The sequence below is a fragment of the Tachypleus tridentatus genome, chromosome 6 (genome assembly GCF_004210375.1).
Source record: "Tachypleus tridentatus isolate NWPU-2018 chromosome 6, ASM421037v1, whole genome shotgun sequence".
NCBI classification, from domain to species: Eukaryota; Metazoa; Arthropoda; class Merostomata; order Xiphosura; family Limulidae; genus Tachypleus; species Tachypleus tridentatus.
Genome location: NC_134830.1, coordinates 36,789,376 through 36,813,604, shown reverse-complemented (window position 1 = coordinate 36,813,604; position 24,229 = coordinate 36,789,376). Strand labels below are relative to the sequence as shown.

General features: G+C 36.1%; 1 protein-coding gene across 1 annotated transcript in view; it reads left to right on the top strand.

Annotated features, from left to right (window-relative positions):
- Positions 1–10,527: 10,527 nt before the first annotated feature.
- LOC143252254 (uncharacterized) overlaps positions 10,528–24,229 on the top strand; it is a 35,971-nt gene continuing 22,269 nt past the window's right edge. Inside the window, exon 1 of the mRNA XM_076504110.1 lies at positions 10,528–11,034. Within this exon, the coding sequence (XP_076360225.1) occupies positions 10,677–11,034 (358 nt within the window). The 5' untranslated portion in view covers positions 10,528–10,676. The remainder of the gene's footprint in view (positions 11,035–24,229) is intronic.

Sequence of the window (24,229 nt, the reverse complement as noted above, 5' to 3'; positions counted from 1 at the left end):
GTTTTGCTTCCTGAAAAGTTTTTGCTGATTGTGACAGGTACCTGGTGGGTATGCACAAATATAGTTTTGGTTTTGCTTCATCACGTAGAAACTCTGAGAAATAGACAGTTAACTGTTTGCCGGCAATAACGTATTTAATTGCGTTTATGTTTCTAATACGCTATAAAGTTCAACATAATTAAAAGTGTTTTGCTTCTGATTTTCATTTGTATTCAATGTCCGGTGCATCACGTAGCAGTGTACAACAGTAGTCAGCAAGCATTGACGGATTCCAGTTTCCCTGATATCGTTTTTCCATTGTAGCAAAACTGAAGATTTCGATGAAACGGTACGTGATGGGCACATTTGGATGTGATTTTCGTGATCAGCAGCCAAAAATCTATAAGGAACACCAAACAGTGTTCAAGAAGCAAAAACTGTGTTGTGCAGTGTAATTAATTACAACGCATATCAATTACCATTATCTGTTTCAATCTGAAGTCTAATACATCCATGGCTATTCTCTGTAGCATAAAAAAAGTGCCTTAGTTTAGCTGGCCTTTTATCTGGTTTGCACCCAGTAGAGTTAACACCATCTATCTACCTGTTTGCAATTGGAGTACTTTTAGGTTAAACTGATTTATCTTTGAAATAATGAAATAAGTCTATTAAAAAAGAGGAACTTTGAAAAGGTATTTATAAAAAATTATTTTAATTTCTCTGAACACTTGAACTCGTTGAAACAAAGAGACTAGAAACAAGGTAACACACAAATGAACAATCACTAACACAAACACAGCATGTGTTTTATAGCTCAAAATGATGAACATTCACTTTTATTGCATAGTAAGCTGTTTTATACCCAGAATGTATCAGTCAAAATCGTGTACTATACTTATTAAACCTGAAGTTACTTACTTCAAAGGCGACCTACCACTGTTATTGACACAAGATATAGCAATAAAGTTATATTTCCCAAAGGCAGATTAGGTTTAACCTTAAGAGGGAGACGACAAACAAAAGAAGTTAGAATGAGAGCCCCTTAATGAATTTTCCGACCGTTTGTTATGTGAAAATACCACAACAGAGTAATAGATTAATTTCTTAAAATATTATATTGGAATAAGAAGGTAGACAATGTGGTATACAAGTATACCACACAGGAATATAGACAGTAAAATCATATCCACAAGACTGGTCATAGTGTGTGTGTGCCTTCTTGTCGTCCTCCAATTATCATATTATATACCATAAGAGAAACCTCATGCCTTAAAGATAAAGGAACCACAAATTGGATACCACTATGTGTACTGTTTTTCTATAAATCATAACTATGGAGTTCGTTATTTATTCATACATTTGTATTCTTCTATGGAAACTTCTTTACACAGCTAAGATTACGCTTCTACCTGTTCTACAGCAAAAACTCCAAAGCATGTCTGAGTTAATTAGCTGACCTTTCCACAACCTTTTATTATTTGCTCTTAGTAATCATAAATCTCCAGTACTTTTCTGTCAGGTTGCTTATGCATTTCATGGCAACTTTCAAGTAGTATCAAGCCTCGCTGACTCGTTCGAGAACCCATCAGCGTTTCCAGTTACTCATCTTAGTAATGTAGTACAGTAACAGTGCACTCGTTATTTAATATACTATCAATTCTTACAGTTAGTTAAACTTCATAAGAATCTTCACTGATATATAGACCATTCTTATTGCGAGTTACTATCCACACGGCGTTTGCAGAATTCGAACTAATACTACAACTTCAAGCAATCATTTCGCTTTTTTGTGCAGAAATAACTTTCAATAGCACCAGACGTACCATATTACACCTGTAACATAAGCGCTACAATTCCACTATCAAAAGCATCTGTTTTCAGTATAAATGGATACTTTGGAAAAGCTAGCATTGGTACGTTAATTAAACAACACTTTAATGACTGGTATAATTGTGAACAATCCTCAATCCAAATATGAATCACATCTTAGTGATGCCACTGTCTTAGAAAAGGTTAATATAAAGTAACAATAATGTAATATAAAAGAACGAAATCCTCATTAAAGATGAATCCAGCCTCTGATTTCCTATATTTCAGCAGAATTACTAGAGATGACTTCTTTGCCAGCCACATGTCCGAAACGTTCTATTTGTTTATGTATAGTCCCTCATTTTCTTGTAACTTTCGTATTGTCTGAAAAAACAACACTGTTACGTATTCAGTAGTGGTGTTAAATGTGCATCCAAACATGTATATATCAAGTATACAGTCCTCACAGTACGAGTTACATCAGCCTCTTGAAAGTATATTACACAATCAAAACAGGATCACATTAAATTCGCATAAATATTTCTTAAAGTTTGAAGCAGCCTTAGGCCTATTTCAATAATCTAGTTTCACCATTCAGCAGCTGAAAACATTCTCTAAAGTACTGAAGTGTTTTAGGCATTCATCTGTCCGAGAGAGTGGAAATCTGTTGAGCAAAACTAGTGTAGTCTCCCATCTAAAGTCCAGTGACAGGTCCTAGGCGTGTCTTCCTTCTTTTTCGCTATCAGCACATATAATGTTCATACACTGATGACTGCATTATCCCATCCTTCAACATCCAATCTCTTTCAGCAGTGGTTATATCCCAAGTGCTCCAGAGAAGCTTGTGCTGCACTTTTATGACAAGATGTTCATCATCAGTATGACGATGACCTATGATTTTGTCCCAAAACCTACAGACGCGTTAGTAAATTTAGCAAGTAATGTACTGAGTTCTCGTTTTTAACGCAAACTTGTAATCCACTGTTTTCAGTCATTATTTTGTCAGCTGCAGCTCACGTGTTCCACGGATTATACAGCAGGTCTGTCTCTGAGATTTATTTGCCAATTACCAGTATATTAAATTTGTGAAAAGTAGCGTTGATTGTAATCCATAGTCAAAAACCTTTGCCCAATTCTAAATTAAGTCTGTTAGCTAGAATGAAGTTAATGTTCAATGGCCTGAGCTTTGCTTTTCTGAAAATGCCTGCAATGATGCCAAAAAGAATAAAATTATGACTGCTCCAACGTTAACTCAGAATTCAGATATGTCTAATTACAGACACGAGTCACCCTTTCAGATATGTCTGACTACAGGCACAAATTACCCTTTCAGATATGTATAACTACAGGCACAAATCACTCTTTCAGATATGTCTGACTACAGGCACAAATCACCCTTTCAGATATGTCTGACTAAAGGCACAAATCAGTTTAAGTAAATAAACAGCCATCCTTTCTGACACAGATATCTCATTAAATCTCACAAAAGCTTCTGAAACTCGGCAATATCCCTCTCATTGTTACTTAATAGTGGGGCAAAGTGTGAGCTATTACAAATTCATAATTAAGTTAGATATGGACAGTTTTGTTCCAAGTGTGCTATCCACGACAACAGTAAACGCCCTGGTTCCCTCAAAATATTGATCATAATACCTGTTTTACTGAAGACCGCAAATAGTTTCTCCAAAACTCTAGATATGCAGGTGTTTCTGAAGGCTATGTTATAGTAGCTGAAGCCACAATGATAGGTGATAATGGATTATTGCACTCAAAATTTACAGTTTTAAATCTCATCACCACTGCCTCAGCTCTTATTATTCTTAGAACGTCCCTAATGTTTAAAAGTTTGTTTTTGTAAAAGTTTGTACGAGGTATAGTTTTAATCAGTTTCTATCATACTCTAATATGCTTTTTCATGTAAGTGATGCAAAAAAGTTATTTAGATTCTCTTAGATATTTTGTTTTGAACTTTTACCTATTTGACCTTTTCACCTTATAAAACTTGTTACAGATTTTCCGCATTAAGTATCTGTTATACAAGTGGCTCTAATGTTCAGTAGCCCCCATCGTGGTTAACAATAAATTCTAAATGGTTAGATTGTTTGTTATTCAAATGTTACACAGAGTTATCTATATTGCCTCACTGCTTTTCACAACTTTTGATGGAAAGCTACTGTATATCCTTCCCGATCGCACCAAACATGCTCGCTCTTTCAGCCGTGGGGGCATTATAATGAGACGTTCAATCCCACTATTCGTTGGTAAAAGAGTAGTCCAAGAGTTGGCGGTGGGTGGTGATGACTAGCTGCCTTCCCTCTAGTCTTACACTGCTAAATTAGGGACAGCTAGCGTAGATAGCCCTCGAGTAGCTTTGCGCGAAATTCAAAACAAACAAACAAACTGTATATCCTAACTGAGTTCCTAGTGAAACAACAGCGATGACTACAACTTCGCCATAATCTGTAACGTGTATTTATTTGAACACGTGGCACCCATGTAATATCAGGTGAATTAATTACTGATTGTGTTTCTTTTTCGGCTTCTGTACCTCTTTGAAGGTAATCCCATCTAATTTTGACTCTCCAATATCCAAACTTATTTAACTTTAATGTTACTCCACTCACCATAGAGGATATGTCGATTGTTTATTCTGCATCTACCAAATGTGTTTCTCTATTAGGTGTTGCTGAAGCTTGAGTTCATTATTAAGAAATCAGTAATTTGTGGACTTGAAGATGAGGAACTTCCACAAGACCAGGGTGCATTCTGGCTCATTAATTTTTACGTAATATCCTACACACCAAAATGGTCTGGGCTAGCTAACATAATCAGTGACTCTAAATGAGTCAGGTAGTGAATTAGTAATCACAGTAGAAAGTCTAAAGCACTTGACACTCGACTGAAGCACTTGGTAGAGTACAGAGCTGCACTCCAGATCTACAATTTGGCTACTTTTCACTCTATGCCTATTACCCTATCTTAGCCTAGTTCCAGTACGTGTCTATTTACCCCAGCTATATTTTCTTTCTTCTCGATAAAGAGAAGCAGTTCTTTCTGCTTACATTAAAAATACAAAAAAGAAAGACAGATAATGCAAATGGATGCTGTATATCGCTTATGTTGCTGAAACTTAGTGTTAAGGTTACGTCTTCAAATGTAACTGGTGTTGAATGGATTGTGACAATGTATACTGGATTGTTATGCTTATAGGTAGTCAAATACCCATAATAACATGAGAAACACAAAATCTAATAACTGTGGACTTCGAAATGTATGCGAAATAGATTGTTTTATTGGTTGATTGTACAAATAATTCATGAAGTTAGCAGATAGTGAGATTGGTAATCTTTCAATTGAATGGTGATGATACGACATGATAAAATAAATTAATGAACATACAAACATAACCTTGTTGACAAAACTCAAAGATAGCTCGCTCTCTCTACTTAGGAACTCACCATAAGTTTTTGGGTAATGATAAATAAAACAGAATATCCGTGTGAAAAGTTTACCAAGTAATTATTGCTTGAGAAAATTGTAGAAAGGTTTGTATCAAATGTTTGGGAATGATAAACAACTAAAAACAAATTCACGTATCGTAGTCTCAATGATAGGATACAATTGTGACAAACAGCAATCACATTACATGTCCAAACGTAACAAGACATACAATACCTTAAGTTTGTTGTAGGAACATAATGGTTGAAATGGGAATTTAACATTGTAAGGAAGTGCTCTTGAACGTGTCGTGAAAGTACACAGGGCAAACAGGTTTGCAAGTCCTAGGTTAAACAATTATCTCACACAGCTCCTGTTCCACCCGTAGAACCCTGATGAAGATTCCGCCAAAGGCAGTTTCACGTAGTATACAATATTAAATGCATAAATGACACTATTTGATACAGAAGCTCAAGCACGTGTTTTAAAATGTTACATAGAAAACATGAAACTTTGTTACACAGAAAACATGAAACTTTTTTACATAGAAAACACCTGAAACTTGGCCTAACTTCCACATTCTCTTTACTCTTTTTAAATCATATACGAAATTATCATAAAATCCAAAATTACAAAATATTATTAGAAAATGGAGCGATTACACAAGCTGGGAACTCTTGATGCTATTTAACTAAAGCCAAATATTCAGAAGTCGCTAGGAGACTGCAAGTAATTAATTATTCATAATGATCAAACTACAACAATAAAAAACTTTTGTATATTTGTGGGAAACTGGGATATTTCTTCGAATAAAAACTAAAATACTTTCGCAATAAAATGCCTTTTTAGATAAAAATCTATTTTCGTAAAAATATGAAGTTCGACCACAATTAGTATCACAATAACTTCGAAGAAAAAACAAAAAAAAGCAAATAATAACTTATACCTGTTGTGGAAATGTATATTACTTTGTTGTAGGTGTGATGTTCGGGCACACTGATAGATGACAACCAGGCTATAAGTTTTACATGTAAAAAGAGAGTCGAAATTAAGTACTTTGTAGCGAATAAATCAAACACAAATAAGTGGATTAAGTAGTGTAAACATACGACATACAATAAGACGTTCGTAAGTTTCTGGTTTAATAATTCATAATGAATGAACTTTTATTTTGTTTCAAACTGCCCAGCCTCTTTAGCTCTCACTGACTATAGAACAAATGATGGTCACTCTTCACAAAACAAGACCTGGAAGACCTCGAAAAACACTGCCTTGACTCTTATATCAATATTCTGAGTTGTCCAAAATGAAGATCACAGTTCGTTCACATTCAAGCTCAGACTGATCTCTTGGGAAATGCCTGTGTGTCAACTGAATCAAATTCATACTGATCATTTGGGAAAGGCTTGTATGTAAACTGAATCAAGCTTATACTAATCACTTGGGAAAGGATTATGTGTAAACTGAATCAAGTCTCCCTTGGACTAACAAAGAGAAAGATATTATCTTGCACGTCATACAAACGACAGAAATATTTAATACTTATGATAGAAAGACTCAGTAATTAAAAAAGACATCTTAAATCTTTAAAAAACTAAACTTAAATTTGTCATAATACTGGGAAGCTCAAAATGCTTAATAAAATTGGAAATTACTGGACTAAAGTCCCCGGTGGGTCAGCGGTAAGTTTATGGACTTTTAACACTATAATTTGGGGTTCACAAAACTGAAATAGTAATAATCATCAACCGAGGCTATAAAAACAAATATGAAACGTAAGGTTACAATATTGTAATTTGTTACCTCAGAATAATGAATAAAATCTAATACAGATGGAAAAAGTATTAACATAACACTGTATAAAAATTACATCTTACGTCACTAAATAAATACATAATATTGTATAGAGAGAAAAAACATTACACCAATAAGTAAATACATAACTCAGGAATTAGCCAAATAACACAAATCAAATTTAAGTTTAATCGTTTGGAATTTCTCGCAAAACTACAGGAGGACTATCTGCGCTAGCCGTTTCTAATGTTGCAGTGTAAGACTAATGGGAAGACAGCTCGTCATCACCATCCACCGCCAACTCTTGGGCTACTCTTTTACCAACGAATAGTGGGATTGACCGTAACATTATAACGCTCCCACGGTTGAAAGGGCGAGCATGTTTGGTGCGACAGGAGTTCGAACCCGCGACCTTCGGATTACGAGTCGAATGCCTTGCCGAGCCGTTTAAGTTTATAGTTCAAAATTTGTGACATGATTTGACATGTAAGTAAAGGAACATAAGATTTAAAATGTTAAAAATAAGAAACTAAACAATCTCAAAATAAAAAAAAATATATTTTTTGTTTGTCTGTAATTAATTACACAGTACGTTGTCGCTGATGTGATCACAACGGGTATCTAAACCCTGTATTTAGCTTCATAAGCCTAGACCTGAAACAACACAGTGATGAACTTAAACATGATATCCATAAATAACCCAAACACTGAAAATATAGGACTTAAATCAAAATAAGTTAGAAGTCAAAAACGAAAATAGAAATCACCGTAATAAATAAATAAGTAAAAAAAACGCAAGAAAACAATGAACATAAACATTATATACATATATAGAAACCTGGAAAACCAACATGATACTTTTAAAACCCAGTGTAGTGTCAAAACTAAAAATAAACTTTTACAGCATAAAATAAACATCAACTCAGTAATAAAGCTCAAGATATAGTGAAAACCATCAATAATGATTATGGTGCGAATGCCTTTTACAAGCTGGCTCACTACGATTCTTATTTATTATGCTTGTCATAAGACATTATGCTGAGCCAATTATGTTCTTGTTACACAACGTTTTCAGTCTAGCTCTTTAAGTGATAGACCTGATGGATATAGCGTAGTTGAAATACGGTTATTGTGCACTTTTCTAATTCTAGATTAAGAATGCAGTGTTATAGAAATATAATAGGCCTATCATAATATCCTATGAAAAGTGTAATTAATCATTAATGGTGAAAATAAACACTACAATACATGAGCTGAAATTCATAAAGGAATAGTATTAAAACTATTTCGTCATCAAAATTAAATAAAGTTATAAAACGGGAAGCCAGAGAACAAAGAAATTCAAAACGAATAAGAAATAGAATTGCACCAAAACAATGCGTATATATATCAGATATGACGTTAACAAACACACCGTATTTTTCGGTGTATACGACGCACCCCTATTTTCAAGGTTATCTTCAGGGAAAAAATATTTTTCACAGTTATCATTTATTTATTTATTTATTCAACATCAGCATAATTTTTTATTATTCTTTAGAATACTTCAAAAGTAGTAGAGGCATAAACATTTGGACCTTTGGTGTACAGGACGCAGGGGGGTTTTGAAATCCCTTTTTTTGGGAAAAAAAAGTGCGTCTGATACACCGAAAAATATGGTAATTAAACCAAAAGCACTGCTATGCCTCAGGTTAAACTGATTTCCGCACTGAGTGCTAAACAAGCCTACTTTATAACGGGTAAATCATCAAGTGAGACAGAATTACTAAAGTGACTGAGGTTTAAACCAAGAAGTGCTCAGACTGGATCTAACACAGCGTGTATAAATGTACTGTACAGTTGCATTTCACTGGACTCGTGAACTCATCAACATATCTTCTTCCCTCGAGTCGTGAAATGATATCAAAGAGCTCACTTGAAATTCCGTGTGTTTGTTTGTTTATTTGAATTTCGCGCAAAGCTACACGAGAGCTATCTGCACTAGCCGTCCCTAATTTAGTAGTGTAAGACTAGAATGAAGGCAGTTAATCATCACCACCCACCACCAACTCTTGGGTTACCCTTTTACTAACGAATAGTGGGATTGACCGTCACGTTATAACATACCCACAACTGAAAGGGCGAGCATGTTTGGTGTGACCAGACCCTCGGATTACGAATCGAGCCCACTAACCACCTAGACATGCTGGGCCAAATTCCGTGTTAGAGTTAAACAGTAATGTGAGGATTTATTTATATGAGTGTTAAAAATGGAGAAAAACAAAAATACATCTAAGAATACAATTACACGAAAGCTCGAAACTTTAGTGTAAGGATATTAAAAGCAGTGCAATGATTTCTCTGTAAGCAAGCTCAAAAAAGATGGTTTAAGGATATACTTAATGTGGGCTTAGAAACTAGTGTCAGTATATACCAACAGGCTTTATAAGAACAAAAGTCTTGTGTGGTTATTTATTATTACCAGATTTAAAAGGCTGATTTAAGAGTGTACAACATTTACACGTAAGTATGAAATAGTTTTATTTTTTCTTAATGTGAAACTTTGTTTTTAATTTTAGTTGTTGGATCATAGAACTCATTTGTTTTCACAACGTTTAAAGCAATTGTAAGGCAGTCTGGACTGTCCGTCTCACCCTAAGTAGATTGTTTTATAACAAGACAGATCAAGGCCCGGAATGGCCAGGTGGTTAAGGCACTCGACTCGTAATCCGAAGGTCGCGGGTTCGAATCCCCGTCACACCAAAGATGCTCGCCCTTTGGGCCCGGCATGGCCAAGCGTGTTAATGCTTTCGACTCGTAATCCTAGGGTCACGGGTTCGAATCCCCGTCACACCAAACATGCTTGCCCTCCCAGCCGTGGGGGCGTTATAATGTGACGGTCAATCCCACTATTCGTTGGTAAAAGAGTAGCTCAAGAGTTGGCGGTGGGCGGTGATGACTAGCGGCCTTCCCTCTAGTCTTACACTGCTAAATTAGGGACGGCAAGCGCATATAGCCCTCGAGTAGCTTTGTGCGAAATTCAAAACAAACAGACAGATCAAACTGCTGGTCTATGGTGAGCGCCTGTTAAAAGTAGCTATAGCAAATAACTGATGACAAATATCTTTTGCATCATTGCTTATAAGTCTTTCTCTTTACTCTATATAGCTAATCAATCGTTTTCGATAAAAATAAAAGCATGGAATTACGCCACAATTGATAATTAATACCGCGTGTAGCACATCGAACATTTTTCTAATATTTACAGTTTCTAAACGTCGACACACGCACATCATATGGATGGTGTCATCTTGACCAGTTTCGTCTCGGTCATGTAACAGGAAGGTGCGGCTACTCGGCCAATCAATCCCTAGTTTGTCCATGACGAATTCGCGTTGCTGCCCTTATCCATAAACGGGCCGCCCCACATGAGGCACGTGCGAAAGACTAGACTGCACGCGGTATCAGTTGTTTCAACACCCGCCAAGAAGCCGTACAGATATAAAGAGAAGTCAGCAGACAGCGTGAGGAAGTGTGTGAGCATGTCATAAGAGTTACACTGGTCGATCCTCTAAACTTAATTTAAGCACTGTCACTAATTCCCGTAGCATCTTTGGACTACTTCTAGAGCGATAGCTGATCGTCTACAGTCGGGATCGTCACCTATCATCGGTATTATGTTCATTTCTGGCAGTTATATGCTGTATCATTCAGCCCCGTCATATTCGTCCCTTCTGCCGACCACTCTTGCGGGACCCTACGGTTGGCCCTGCTACGGAGGAACGGGATCAGACATCGCTGTCGACGAGGATAAAAAAACAACGCAGTCTTACAGCGGAATCTCACCCGTGGGAGATCGACAAGCTTCCCGGACTACAGTTCCCACAGTCCCGCGGAAAGCTACCTGTGTCGTCCTGTCACGTACTTCGTCCCCATCATCTCCCCAGCCGGTGTCTCCTTCGGTGTCAAGTCGTGACCTCAAGTTTGGCGTGGACAGGATTTTGGCAGATGATTCAAGTTTCAAAGAAGAAAAAGGTATGGACTAAAGATAGTGATGTAGACACTCAGTTCGAATGTCTGTTAAAAAGAGGCGTTCTCCACCTATCTAATAATAATAATACACAGATTTATGTCTGCTATCAAAGCTTCTACAACTTTAATGGGGTTTTAGTTAGAAACACGTTATAAGCAAGAGAACAAAGTCATAGATTAGGCACTACGTTGATAAACATATTTGTGTATTTCAAGAATACCATCAACAGAGACAGAAGATCACCCTTGAATCACGTGATCTCTCTCTCACACACACACGCACAACAGTGTGTTTTATAGTGTGTTGACCTGTTTAAAACTCAGATATGATTTACAGGTGCATAGATGAAAAGAAACGACGCATCATTGTCTTTAACAAGCAAATTTCACGACACACACACATAAAAATTACAAAATCTGGGAGAGTACGTTATCTGTCACGTTGTTCGATTCATTTAGACATTTTGTTGTTCGCCATGTATTAACGTAGACCTTCATATTAATTCAAGTGGTTTGAACTTCGCGCAAAGCTACACGAGGGCTAACTGCGCTAGCCGTCCCTAATTTATCAGTGTAAGGCTACAGGGAAGGCAACTAGTCATCACCACCCACCGCCAATTCTTGGGCTACTCTTTTACCAACGAATAGTGGATTGACCATAACTTATAACGTCCCCACGGCTGAAAGAGCGAGCATGTTTGGTGTGACGGGAATTCGAACCCGCGAACCTCAGATTACGAGTCAAGTGCCTTAACCACCTGGCCATGCCGGACCGTAATTAAAATGCAAAAGGTTTGTTTGAACGTTAATGTAACAGAGAGTGCATTATACTCATTGAAACGTGTTGTTTATTACCAGAACAGTATTATTATCTGTTACCACAAATAAACTGTTTGGTGACTATCTTAGAAACCTGACTTACTAATTTTTTTGGCATATGGCTCCCTCATTTTCTTCACATTAAAATTCTATTTTCCTGGTAGTTAACAGGCAAACTGCAATCTTTTATTGTAATTTTGAAATCGCACCCAATCCTAAAAAAAACAACAAAAAAAACAAATTTTGATCGAGATTATTAAAACGCATTTATTATCGGAACCCTTTGGAATTCCAAGTGAGGTACTATTTGTTTTTTGGAAGATGGTACTGAGTTTCGTTAATTTTTATATTTATTAACATCTCAATTTGAACAGTGCACGAAAAAGGTTCTACATGAAAAGGTGGTACACCGTACACCGTGAGATATGTTCACAACTGACTGTACTACATTTATGTATTTTATGTCAGGAAACATAGAACATTCTTAACTTACAACCTGTGGATAGCTTTTTAACCTGCCGATATCATAAATCGACAGGAAGTTTTTAGTTTTTGCTCGGCATTTGAAAGATAAAAATCTCTAAACAGCGTTACCGTTTAGTGTTGCAACCCTTTCTTTAGAAATAAAAGGTAATTTTTACACTCGAAATATTTATTTGAAAAACTAGATTAGTAAAATGTCGAAAATGCTTTATTCTGAAGGTTATATCACCAAAAAAACAAACAAACCAGATAACATGAAAGCCTTGAAAATGTTCTTTTCTTACATGCAGTATCGTTAACATAAATCACATGATTCATAATATTAAATTAATTATGTACTAAAAGGCAATACGTCAAACCTGATCCCTCCCATTAGGCTCCCTGTCGCATGATAACTTGTAATATACAAGTTTGACGACAACCAATACATAAAATGAAGTAAAATAATACTGATATGTAGAAATCTTTCCTTTTTAAGAGCAAGTTGAAGGCGTAATAATATACACTATTCCCTAATATCAATTCTCTTTCGTAGTTAGTCATATTTTGTGTGAAACAGCAATTTATTAACCCTAAAATGACAGCTTGTTATCAAAAGCATCATATCAAAACGTGATAGATTTGTTAAAATAAAACTGCTTTTGTATCTTTCAGATTTGGAAATAAACAGTTTACGTAACAAATATTTTGCAACATCTAGAAACAAAAAGATAATACTTCGCAGAGTTCGAGTGCTCATATTATATTAAACAGTCTCCTCGATTCAATATATTAGGCTTAACTGTGCATAAACAACATCACTATCACTGAAAAATGGGAATTACACTGTTTATTTTAAGCGCGAGTCCTTTATTTCCGCTTGTGAAGTCTGGTAATATCTAATGTTTACACTGAGAAAAAGCGGGTGATACAGGATCAAGTTACAACATTTGGATAATAGTTCAGATTTATCCTCCAAATTTACTGACTATATATATGTTTAACTAGACAAATTATAACAAGTTTTAGTTTTAATGATAAATAACATTTTATGACTTTTTTATGTAACTAATTTAATTAAAGAGTAGATAGTTTTTGTTTCATGTTTTTTTTAATCTCAATTCACTGTCCCACATTAAACACCCACTACGTCCATGACTCTATCTCCATTAGCCTGTAAAAATGAGTTTTTTCTCAAATAATTTGAGTGAAAAATATGTGAACGCAAAATATGCAAATATAAAGCAAAAATCGCGGAAGAAGGAAGTGAAGGCTATTACTATCTTTGTAGTCTAAGCATCACAAACGAAATCGCACGATTCTTCTGAAATAAAATCTTTGTCCACTGCTCAGCGCCGCTAAAATATATTAACCTTGAAATACCTACAGTATTAATTAGTTCGTATTGGGCCGGGCTTGGCTTGCTTGTTTGTTTGTTTGTTTTGGAATTTCGCACAAAGCTACTCGAGGGCTATCTGTGCTAGCCGTCCCTAATTTAGCAGTGTAAGACTAGAGGGAAGGCAGCTAGTCATCACCACCCACCGCCAACTCTTGGGCTACTTTTTTACCAACGAATAGTGGGATTGACCGTCACATTATACACCCCCACGGCTGAGAGGGCGAGCATGTTTAGCGCGACGCGGGCGCGAACCCGCGACCCTCGGATTACGAGTCGCACGCCTTACGCGTTTGGCCATGCCAGGCCCGGGCTTGGCCTCACAGTTAGCAAGTTCAGAACGTGTGCTGGGGATCCAGGGTTTGCGTTTCGCTGCAGAAGCTAAAGACCTCCACACATTGGTGAAGAGGTTGCACCATAAGAATGGAGGAGTGGCGAAGGGTGTTTTTAAGTAGCCACTCTCCCGATCAGTTCAATATTAGAGACGGTTATGCGTAGATAGGTCTTTGTGTAGCCTTGTGCGAAAATTCCAAAACAAACAAATAACGATTTCTTAAGTATTTTGTGAGAAATTATTAAAGCGAATGAGGCAAAAGTGACTATGAGTAAGATGTCCTGATTCGAAACCATGAGCACGGAAACATCTGGAGTTCTGTGTGTTTTCTGGAGAACAATAAAGTCTTTAGAAGATGACATTTCCAGTTCTGTCCTTTTTCCGGAAATCATTGATGTCTTTAAAAGATGACATTTCCAGTTCTGCCTGTTTTCTGGAGAACATTGATATGTTTAAAAGATTTCTTTTCTTCTATTTTTTTCTTCCGAAGTAAATTATTCAATCAAATGTTTATGTTTACTACTGTGTAATGTCTATACTATTAGCCTGCTGTCTATTCACGTCTGGTTTTCCCGTCATTAAAATGTCAGCTCTAGTGAATGTTTCACGTCAGTCTGTAGTCTCTGTGTTATGTCACGATTCAGCAATATTTGTAATTTGACAACCTGCCTCGGTGCGTGAAAAGGTTTCTTATCTGATATTCATTAAAGTTTATTTGCTTTTTGCTTACTGTTTCTGCGTCCATTTGATCAATTTGTCTCCTTTATAAAAGGCCTAGATAAATCCACGAATAAGTAAAATAGCATTTACTAAAGATTTAGTAAAACTCTGATGTAACTATTCTGTAATGTTATGAAGTTTCTTTTAAACCTCGCTCGGTTTTGTTTCGTTTTGTCCTCTTTTGTTTGAGCACTTCTTTTGAATATTATTACAGTTCTTATAATATATTGCTATTATGTTTAACTGTCAAAAGGGAAACAATACTGCCTTAAATTTGGTGAACAATATAAAGTTTTAAATCTTCATGGAAGTTAGGCCTTTTTTCAGATTTTTGTTAGTGTTTTTAACAGCGCTTAACTCTAAACAATTGTAACTTAGGCAGTCTCATTCTATTGTTTTTTGTGTTAAATTAATTTAAAAATTGTAATAACTTTTAATTATAACGTTCTTTATAAGCAACGTATGAGTTTGATATAATGGTTTGATAAGGTTTGATTATTTAAGAGTCAATGTTTCAAATATTTTTCTTTCACTTTTACACGACACTTCTATTTTATAGGCTTAACGAATCTATATGATATTGATAAGTGCTGAAGAAAGTCAGACACCTGTGTATTTTTAACTTGAACTGCATCCCTTGCAATACACAGGCTAAACAGCCAGGCAAGAGACTGGAAAGTTCAGTCACATTCATCTCTAATTTAGAACTGCTGACCAACAGGAGGTAGTCATTTAGTAGCACCCACAACCTGTTTACACGGATACTAGCGAAGAATGGGACTGACTGATGTGCAAACTGTAAAAAGGGTGGATCGTGTTCAGCGACACGTCGCGAGTTGGAGCTTATTATAAATGTGTTCAGCAGTTTGGTGCGCTAACCACTAGGCTACGTCTGTCCAACAACATAATGGTAAATTTCTAACGAGGCAAGAAAAAATAAATGAAATGTCATAAGTATAGTTACAAAAATACGGTTACACCTGATGAACGTGTCTAGCTTTAACAACAACGAAACTTTGGTTCACAATGTGCGTTCCGGTTACTTCGAAAGCTCTTACTTATTCGCATCTGTAACACTAGCTTACCGTGTTCTAAAGAGATTTTGTTCTTTCTGGTCAAAGTTGCCATAATTTTCTTTCTTGTAAAACACAAAGCTATACAATCGGCTATCTGTACTGTTCCCCCCATGGGTATCGAATCCCGATGTATAAGTCGACAGACTGCTATGAATATTATGAATTACCTGTACTTATGCATTAACTCTAATGTGTAACCTATATAACTTCATGTTGGAATGAATTTAACTCAAGTGAAACTAGGTTTGACACAGCCAGGTGGTTAAGGCATTCGACTCGCAAACTGAGTGTAACCCCAAATATGTATGTATTAATGACATGAACGGGGTTTCGAACACGCGAACCTTAAACTGTGAGATCAGTGCCCTAACCACCTGGCCATGTCGGGCCTAAGTTTCAAAGATCCCCCAATGTTTGACAGAGATTCATCGTGCTACTCAAGTCCCTCTGCTATACCCCAAGCTGGTTTCATACCCGAAAACAAACCTCGTTATGACACTCACCTGCGGCATCTGAGTATTTGTGCCAAATTTTACATCACGAGCGTGTGAATGGGGGATATGTTTAATCTGAAATATGGCGCATTCCTGATCAAAAGGCAGGAACAACAAATCCGACGTTAAATTTTGGGTTAGCGGCCATGGAAAAATACCCCTAGACCCCTCCCCATTTTGCTTGGGTGATCTACTGAGCACGTTTCAACCCCATCCCCATCATATTATTATAGAAAACGACACCCCTCGCACTATTTCGAATCCGCCTACCAAGTTTTTTGAGTTAAGCCTAAACTGGCAAGTTAGTTTTCAAATCATGTTTATCAGAATTTTATGTTTAACATTAAGATGTAAGAATGTATGAGATGAAAGAACAATATGGACTTTCAGATGCACATAATATTTCGTCAGAACTTTTTAAATATTCTGTTTAAATGTCAAATGCCTAAGATAGCTAAGCCATATCGGCTTTTAGGCTTAAAACACATATTTTTATAACAGGGTATAACACACTTAAAAGCATATGGAAGATATTTTAAGTTTTGCTTACATCTCCCGGTTTGCATTTCGAAGATTTAAATTATATGACAGACTTGCTTTCTCAATATTTTTCTTTATAGTTAAACAAATTTGTATTTTTCTATGTAAAAGCCCACCAGTGGTACAGCGGTATGTCAACGGACTCACACCGCTAAAAACCGAGTTTCGATACTCGTGGTGGGTGCAGCACAGATAGCCCATCGTGTAGCTTTGTGCCTAATTCTAAACAAACAAACAAACAATTCGATGTAAAAACTTCCTATTTTGTGATATTATGGAGAATGTGGGGATTTTTTTTTTCATATCGTTTACGGAACACACAATCAGTGTTACTGTCACAAGAAGAATACACCCACCTTTATTTTTAAGATTCATAGAAAATTAATTTAAGCTCCATATTTTTATGCAATAAGTTTAAGATGTAGTATTCAAGGCCTGCTGTGTGTTTTCTTATAGCAAAGCTGAACACATCGAAGGAGGAAATCGAACCCCTGCTTTAAATTAGCGGAAGACATTAAGCTAAATTACTTATTAGTGCAAAACTTGTCTGATTTCGTTGTTGTTGTGTTTTGTTATGTTTTTTTCCTTTTTAGGAAAAAAACTTTGTTTTGTTTTTTTGTATTATGAACTAATTCTGCTCGCTGTTTTGTAAATGCATGTTCATTGGTTATTTGACTAACTCTGTTGTTTTGGCTATAATTAATTCATATGCAAAAACAAAAAAAACAAACATTAATTGATTAGTTCGATCTTTTTTTTTACGCTTACTTTTGAGTGTTCTAAATATGTTTTACAGTTGCTCATGTAACATTTCTCAGCTCAATACGGTTTTTGGTAACAAGTTTCTTATTTTCACTGTAAGGGGCTGGAAAGTTTGTTTGTTTTGAATTTCGCGCAAAGCTACTCGAGGGCTATCTGCGCTAGCCGTCCATAATTTAGCAGTGTAAGACTAGAGGGAAGGCAGCTAGTCATCACCACCCACCGCCACCTCTTGGACTACTCTTTTACCACCGAATAGTGGGATTGACCGTAACATTATAACGCCCCCACGGCTGAAAGGACGAGCATGTCTATATTGACGGGAAATTCGAACCCCCGACCCCTCTTTACGAGTCCAATGTCGTAACCCACCTGGCCATGCCATAAAGTAAATCATTACTGTGAAGTATCAACATTCTGTCCTGTAAAGAGTAAATAAGAAACTGAACTTAAGGCATATATTTAACATGTTTGAAAGGCCGAGCATGTTTGGCGCGAAGGGGATGCGAACCCGCGACTCTCAGATTACGAGTCGCACGCCTTAACACGCTTGGCCATGCCGGGCCTTGGCTGGAAAGAGTTTCATAAACTTAAACGATGAGATACAATCAGATCGGTCGACTGTTTTATTAAGTTTAATGCATGGTGCTTCTAATTTTTAATGCATGGGCTTTGTGAATGTTACAATAAAGATCAAACATATTATTGATTAATACTAATTATATATTCAGTAGCTGTTGTGCATTTCATACCTGTGAACTTGTTTGGCCACTTACCCACAGAAATAAAAAAATATATTAAAAACATCATTATAAGTCCAGTTATTGTATCGTGGTGGATAAGGAGCAGCGGTTGGTGGCTGCATTTATCTTTTTTTATATATATACGAAATGTGTGTTTGAACCTTAACTCCTTCGAGCCTACTGGGCAAATCACAACAAAAATTTATGTGTAAACACTATGAATTATGGGAAATGTCCTAAGGGGGTCAAAATTGAGCTCAACATTATTTCTATTTTGTAAATCCTGTTGGTTAATTACTCCCAGCCAATTGATTCAATGCTGAATATTCCTAATATAAAGGGATTCAAGGTCAAAATATGAAAATTGCTGGATTGTTTCTCAAACAACCATGTTTTTCTCATAGTCAGTGAGATGTGGGGTGTTCAAGGGTGGGATCACCTAAAATATTTATTTGTTGGTAAATGGTTTGGTTTGTTTTGAATTTCGCGCATAGCCACACGAGGGCTGTCTGCGCTAACCGTCTCTAATTTAGCAGTGTAAGACTAGAGGGAAGGCAGCTAGTCATCATCACCCACCACCAACTCTCGGGCTACTCTTTTGCCAATGAATAGGGGAATTGACTGTCACATTATAACGCCCCCACGGCTAAAAGGGCGAGCATGTTTGGTGTGATGGGGATTCGTACCCGCGACCCTCAGATTACGAGTCGAGTGCCTTAACCACTTGATGTATGCTTGATGTTAAACTTAATTGGAACATTCAGTCAGTTGTCGGGTATTTCAACGTGTATGATATATGTATATATAGATATTAATTCTGTTGTGAAGGGAAAACGCTGGTGAAAAAGGAAAAATATAGAAGCTTAGAAAATTGAAATTCAATGGCCACCTAGCGACACACTCAGTTTTTCACTTAAACTTTACTTCAATTTATCAAGCAGTGTTCGGTAAATGTTTTCACAATCATACATTCCGCAATGGCACAGCGGCATGTCTGCAGACTTACAACGTCACTACCGGGTTTCGATACCATACCATGATATGGGCAGAGCACAGATAGCCCACCATGTAGCTTTGTGCTTAACCTCGAACAAACAGACACAGCCACACACACATTTTGAGCGAATAATAGCACTAAGTAACACAAATTTTGTTCCTGGATAGTATGTGTTATTTCGTAATTGCTTATGTTGTAAAAGTACAGAAAATGGCCATTATTCCCTTTAAACTTTGCTTTTGTGACCTGGATAATGAAATTTATAAATTAACCTATTTTCTATGTAAAAACTGGCAAATTTGCACATTTTAATTTACATAAAGTTTAAATAAAACAACATATGAATCAATATTTACATGTATTTATACTAAGGTAACACAAAAATGAACAAAAATGTTTAGAAGTGAGTAGTTTTTCAAGATTTGTGGCCGTAATGTAAATCACTTTCACGTATTAGCCCCCAAATGTAGTCTCCCATCATGTTTACGCTCCCAGGTCGCAAAAGCAAAGTTTGAAGAGAAAAATAGGTCTTTTCTATTTACTTTAGGTATAAGCAATTGGGAAATAACACTCTTTGCCCTGGAACAAAAAAAAAGTAAAAATTTTGTTACATAGTGTAAATCCTCGTCAAACTTATATCAACAACCACCTGTTTGTCAAATTGTTGCTATAGTTGTTGCTTTTTGAATTATGAAATATTTTGAATTTTAAGTGTTTTTAGCTTTTTTGTTTTTACCTAACGATAAAATCACGTGATCTGTTCTTTCCTTACATCTTAAGATGTAGTGGCTTTCTCTATGGTTTAGAGCGGTTAATGGCAAAGAGATTCGAGCATTCCGAGTAAGGTTTCCCTGAAATGGAAAGTAAGGGGTAAGAATCTGTAGGTAAGCATGACATCACACTTGTTTAAACAGTAGTATTAACCTTTCAACTGCAGCCGTCATCATATGATGATAGGGTAGGGTAAGCGACTGCGGTTGACATTATATGATACAAACATTATGCGCGCAGCATTTTGAATGGCCCGCCGCAAAAATTCGTGATTCTTTGCGCAAGCCACAAACGAATGGTTAACCTAAGAAAACCAGTTCTTGACAAGAAGATGAGCGCACTGCTGCCACAATTTTATTGGTTAAAATGTGAAGGAAGAACCAGAAAATGAACTTTAATAGTTGTACGTAAGGTCTCTAAAACATTTTGTGTGCCAGTCAAAGTTGTTGTCTGTTATAATCCTGATAAACAAGTGAAGTTATATATCTTACTACGTTTTTCCAGCTATCATTACCGTGTCATTATGAAGACAATTCTTCAGTTAACTTTTTCCGAGACTAGACATTTTGTATTCCCAGGAACAAGGGAAAATATAACGAAATTTCAAAATATTTGTATTTTATTTGTTATTGCAAATCATATCTCACTGTATTCAACGTGAAAATTCCTTATTACCCCTAAGAATTTGCTCTATTGACTGATTGTTTGTAGTTAAGCACATCTCTGCACAATGGGCTATCTGTGCTCTGCCCGCCACGAGTGTCGAAACCCAGTTTCTAACAGTGTAAGCCCGCAGATATACCCTTATGCTAGTTGGTTGGGACCATAAATAGAAGTAATACCAAGTTTGTTCTTGTGGTAAGAAAAGAATTAAACTATTATATTTTAAAAACTATTTTGTTCAAGGGAAATAACATTTCACAAAAGGAGCAGTGCGTGTCGTAAATTATCGTTTAGGAAAATTTGTACATGGTTCAAAATGTTTCAGAAAACCATATAGTGCTACATTCCCAAACCTTTTTCTTTCACTTTGCTTCTTTCTCTCTCAGCCACACGAAACCGGTGATTTGAATAAAATGCAAGTGCGCAGGATATTACAAGACAGATGATGATTGTAGTGGTTTCATTTTAGAATAACCGTGGTACGATGATCGAAAATTGTTGGTACGTTGAACATTTTTCATGACAGTTTAGGAAATATCCTTCATGTAAAAAAAAAAAACTTAATAAAACGTATAATTCCCAGTATGTCCCAGTGCTGAAATGTGGTTTCTTTATAGCAAGTATGTTTGAACATATAATCATTTTAAAGTTGTATTTAAAAAATAAATAAATCTGTATCTAAGGTAGGACATGAGATCGTAAGTGTCGTTTTTCGTGAAATTTTATAGGTGAGCGTTTTAAGGACTCTTTGCAAACAACTGAGGTGAATGAATACTGATAAGTTTTACCAGGAGACTAAGAACAGAGACTTCTTTCACAACTTAAGGACACATACCTCCTTCTCAACTTAAGAAAACAGACTTCTTTCTGAACTTAAAACATAGACCTCTCTCTCAACTTAAGAACATAGATCTCTTTCTCAACTTAAGAACATAGACCTCTTTCTCAACTTAAGAACACAGAACTATTTTTCAACTTAAGAACAGAGACATCTTTGTCAACTTAAGAACAAACTTAATTTGTTGGTCTCAATTTTCTAGTCAAAGTAAACAAGCTGGTACTATAATGCAGTCATTTAAGAGATATGTCGTTGTTTAATACATTCCAGAACAAAGAGTAGAAAACAAACCATACTATTGTGTTTTGTTTAAGAACTTTCGTTCTTCAGAACTAGATAACATGCTGTTTTGTTTTGTCGTCGAAATACAACATATTGTGCAATAGTTTTTACCGCTAACAAAGATAATTGGCATCAGTTTTCAAAGTTCTATAACTTAATAAGTACTCAGCAAGAACTTCAAGTAGCTCTACTACACATGGCTATTTATAAAACAAGTCTTGTGTCCTTCATGGAACTACTTCTACCATTGTTAATACTCATTCTAATTACTATTTCTATACATTATTGCCTCCACACTGCAATTGTCATTGTAAGAAGAGCTTATGTTCATAAGGAAAGGTCAATCTCATGCTACATCTCTTGAAAAATTTCTTCAGATACTACACTGTTCGTTCGTATCTGTTACCAGGACCACGTTTAAACAAAACAAAGGCCATCGAAATCCATCGAATCTCAGTTGAAGGACTTAATAGGAATATGGCCCAATGGGAATCTGGGAGATCAGTTTCAATGAGCATCATCTTTCTCATTAAAACACCAGTTGATTTAGAAGTTTGTACAGAAAGTTGTGAGTTTTTGTCTTCATTGATAATTGTTGTTTTGTTTTTTTTTCAAATATTTATTTACCGTAGCAATAGACATATATATTTACTTAGTTTAAAATGACTTCACTTTGAGGACGAGAGCATTAGCTCCTGTTGACTTGTGGTGTAGTTTCGAAGCTGTTGCTGTCTTAAACGCTCTGTTGTGTGAGTTTCGTCGCTTTCACAGATAACAAACAATAGAAGGCTCCTCTTCTTTGAAGCTTGGCTGTACATCGCTTAACAATATCACTTTATTTTGAAGCTTGGCTGTATATCGCTTAACAATATCACTTTACATTTGTTACGGCCTTTGAAAAAAGCCATAACACATATCTCAAGACATAAGTCAAACTGGTGGTGCTGCACGTTCCAGTAATAAGGAATTTGGCACGAACTAAATAAAACATAGGTGTTCAATATTTCAACCTTGGTAGCGATGCTGTATCAGCATAAACAAATGTTCTCTATCTCAGCAGTTAAATGTAGTATAATTAGAAGTATAAGTTGAAGAGAACCATGGAACGCCTTTTAAAAGTCTTCATAGAAAAACAAACGAGAAAAATGTTCCTGTTAATTTACTAATCAGCGATTAATGAGTTGCCCATTACAATGTCGTTGTTTTTTGTTTTGTTTTCAGCCACGAATGAATACCATCTTTGTTTGCGCTTAGAGCAAAGCCACATTGAGCTGTCTGCTGTGTCTACCGCGGGCATTTGTTTGTTTAAAGTTAAGCACAAAGCTACACAATGGGATATCTGTGTTCTGTCCACCACTAGTATTCAAACCCGGTATTTTGCGTTGTAAGTCCGTAAATGTACCGCTGACCCACCAGAAGGAACCTTAAAGGTATTAACTATGGAAATCTGTGAATCTTTAGTCCGTCTTAACTACGTCATAACCATATCTGAAAATTAGAGTTATGTCCTAACCCAGAGACACTGAAGTTACGTTATGGCTCATGACAACTTACATCACCTATTCAAACAATTTTTTTATCACAAAATGATGCTTTGTATTATTAAAAAGTTTATGGATATTTATTTTACAAATTTGTTTGTTTTGCAAAGCTGTTTAAAGGGCTATCTGTGCTCTGTCCACCATGGGTATGGAAATTCGGTTTCTAGAAGTAAAACTTCTGTGGTAAGTCCACAGACATACTACTGTGCCACTGGGTGGCTCTTTTACATGTACAGTAAAAACCAAAATATTAAAATTTCTATATAACTTATACAAAATTTAACAACTATCTTAAGACATGTCGAGTGAAATTAAGGAAGTTAATAATAATATTTCAACTACACTATATGAATATGTCGAGTACCGATGAGATCTTTCGTATAATACCAGGACTCCTCAAACCAACTAGGTTACGACAAACATAGTAATGGCTGAAATGCTGTTAATATTAAAATAATTGCTTGAACAGAATTAATTTCGGTATAAAATTACTTAAAACCAAATTGTCATTTTTAATGTTTGTTGGTCACAAACAATACAACGATTACAATAAACGGTTTAATTTATGTGACTTGGCCCTGCATGACTAGGTGGTTAGGGCGCTGGACTCACCATCTGATAATCGCAGACTCGAATCCACGTCACACCAGACATGCTCACCCTTTCAGTCGTGGGGCGTTATTTTGTTACAGTCAATTCCACTATTTGTTGGTGAAAGAGTAACCCATAAGTTGGCGGTGGGTGGTGATGACTAGCTGCTTTA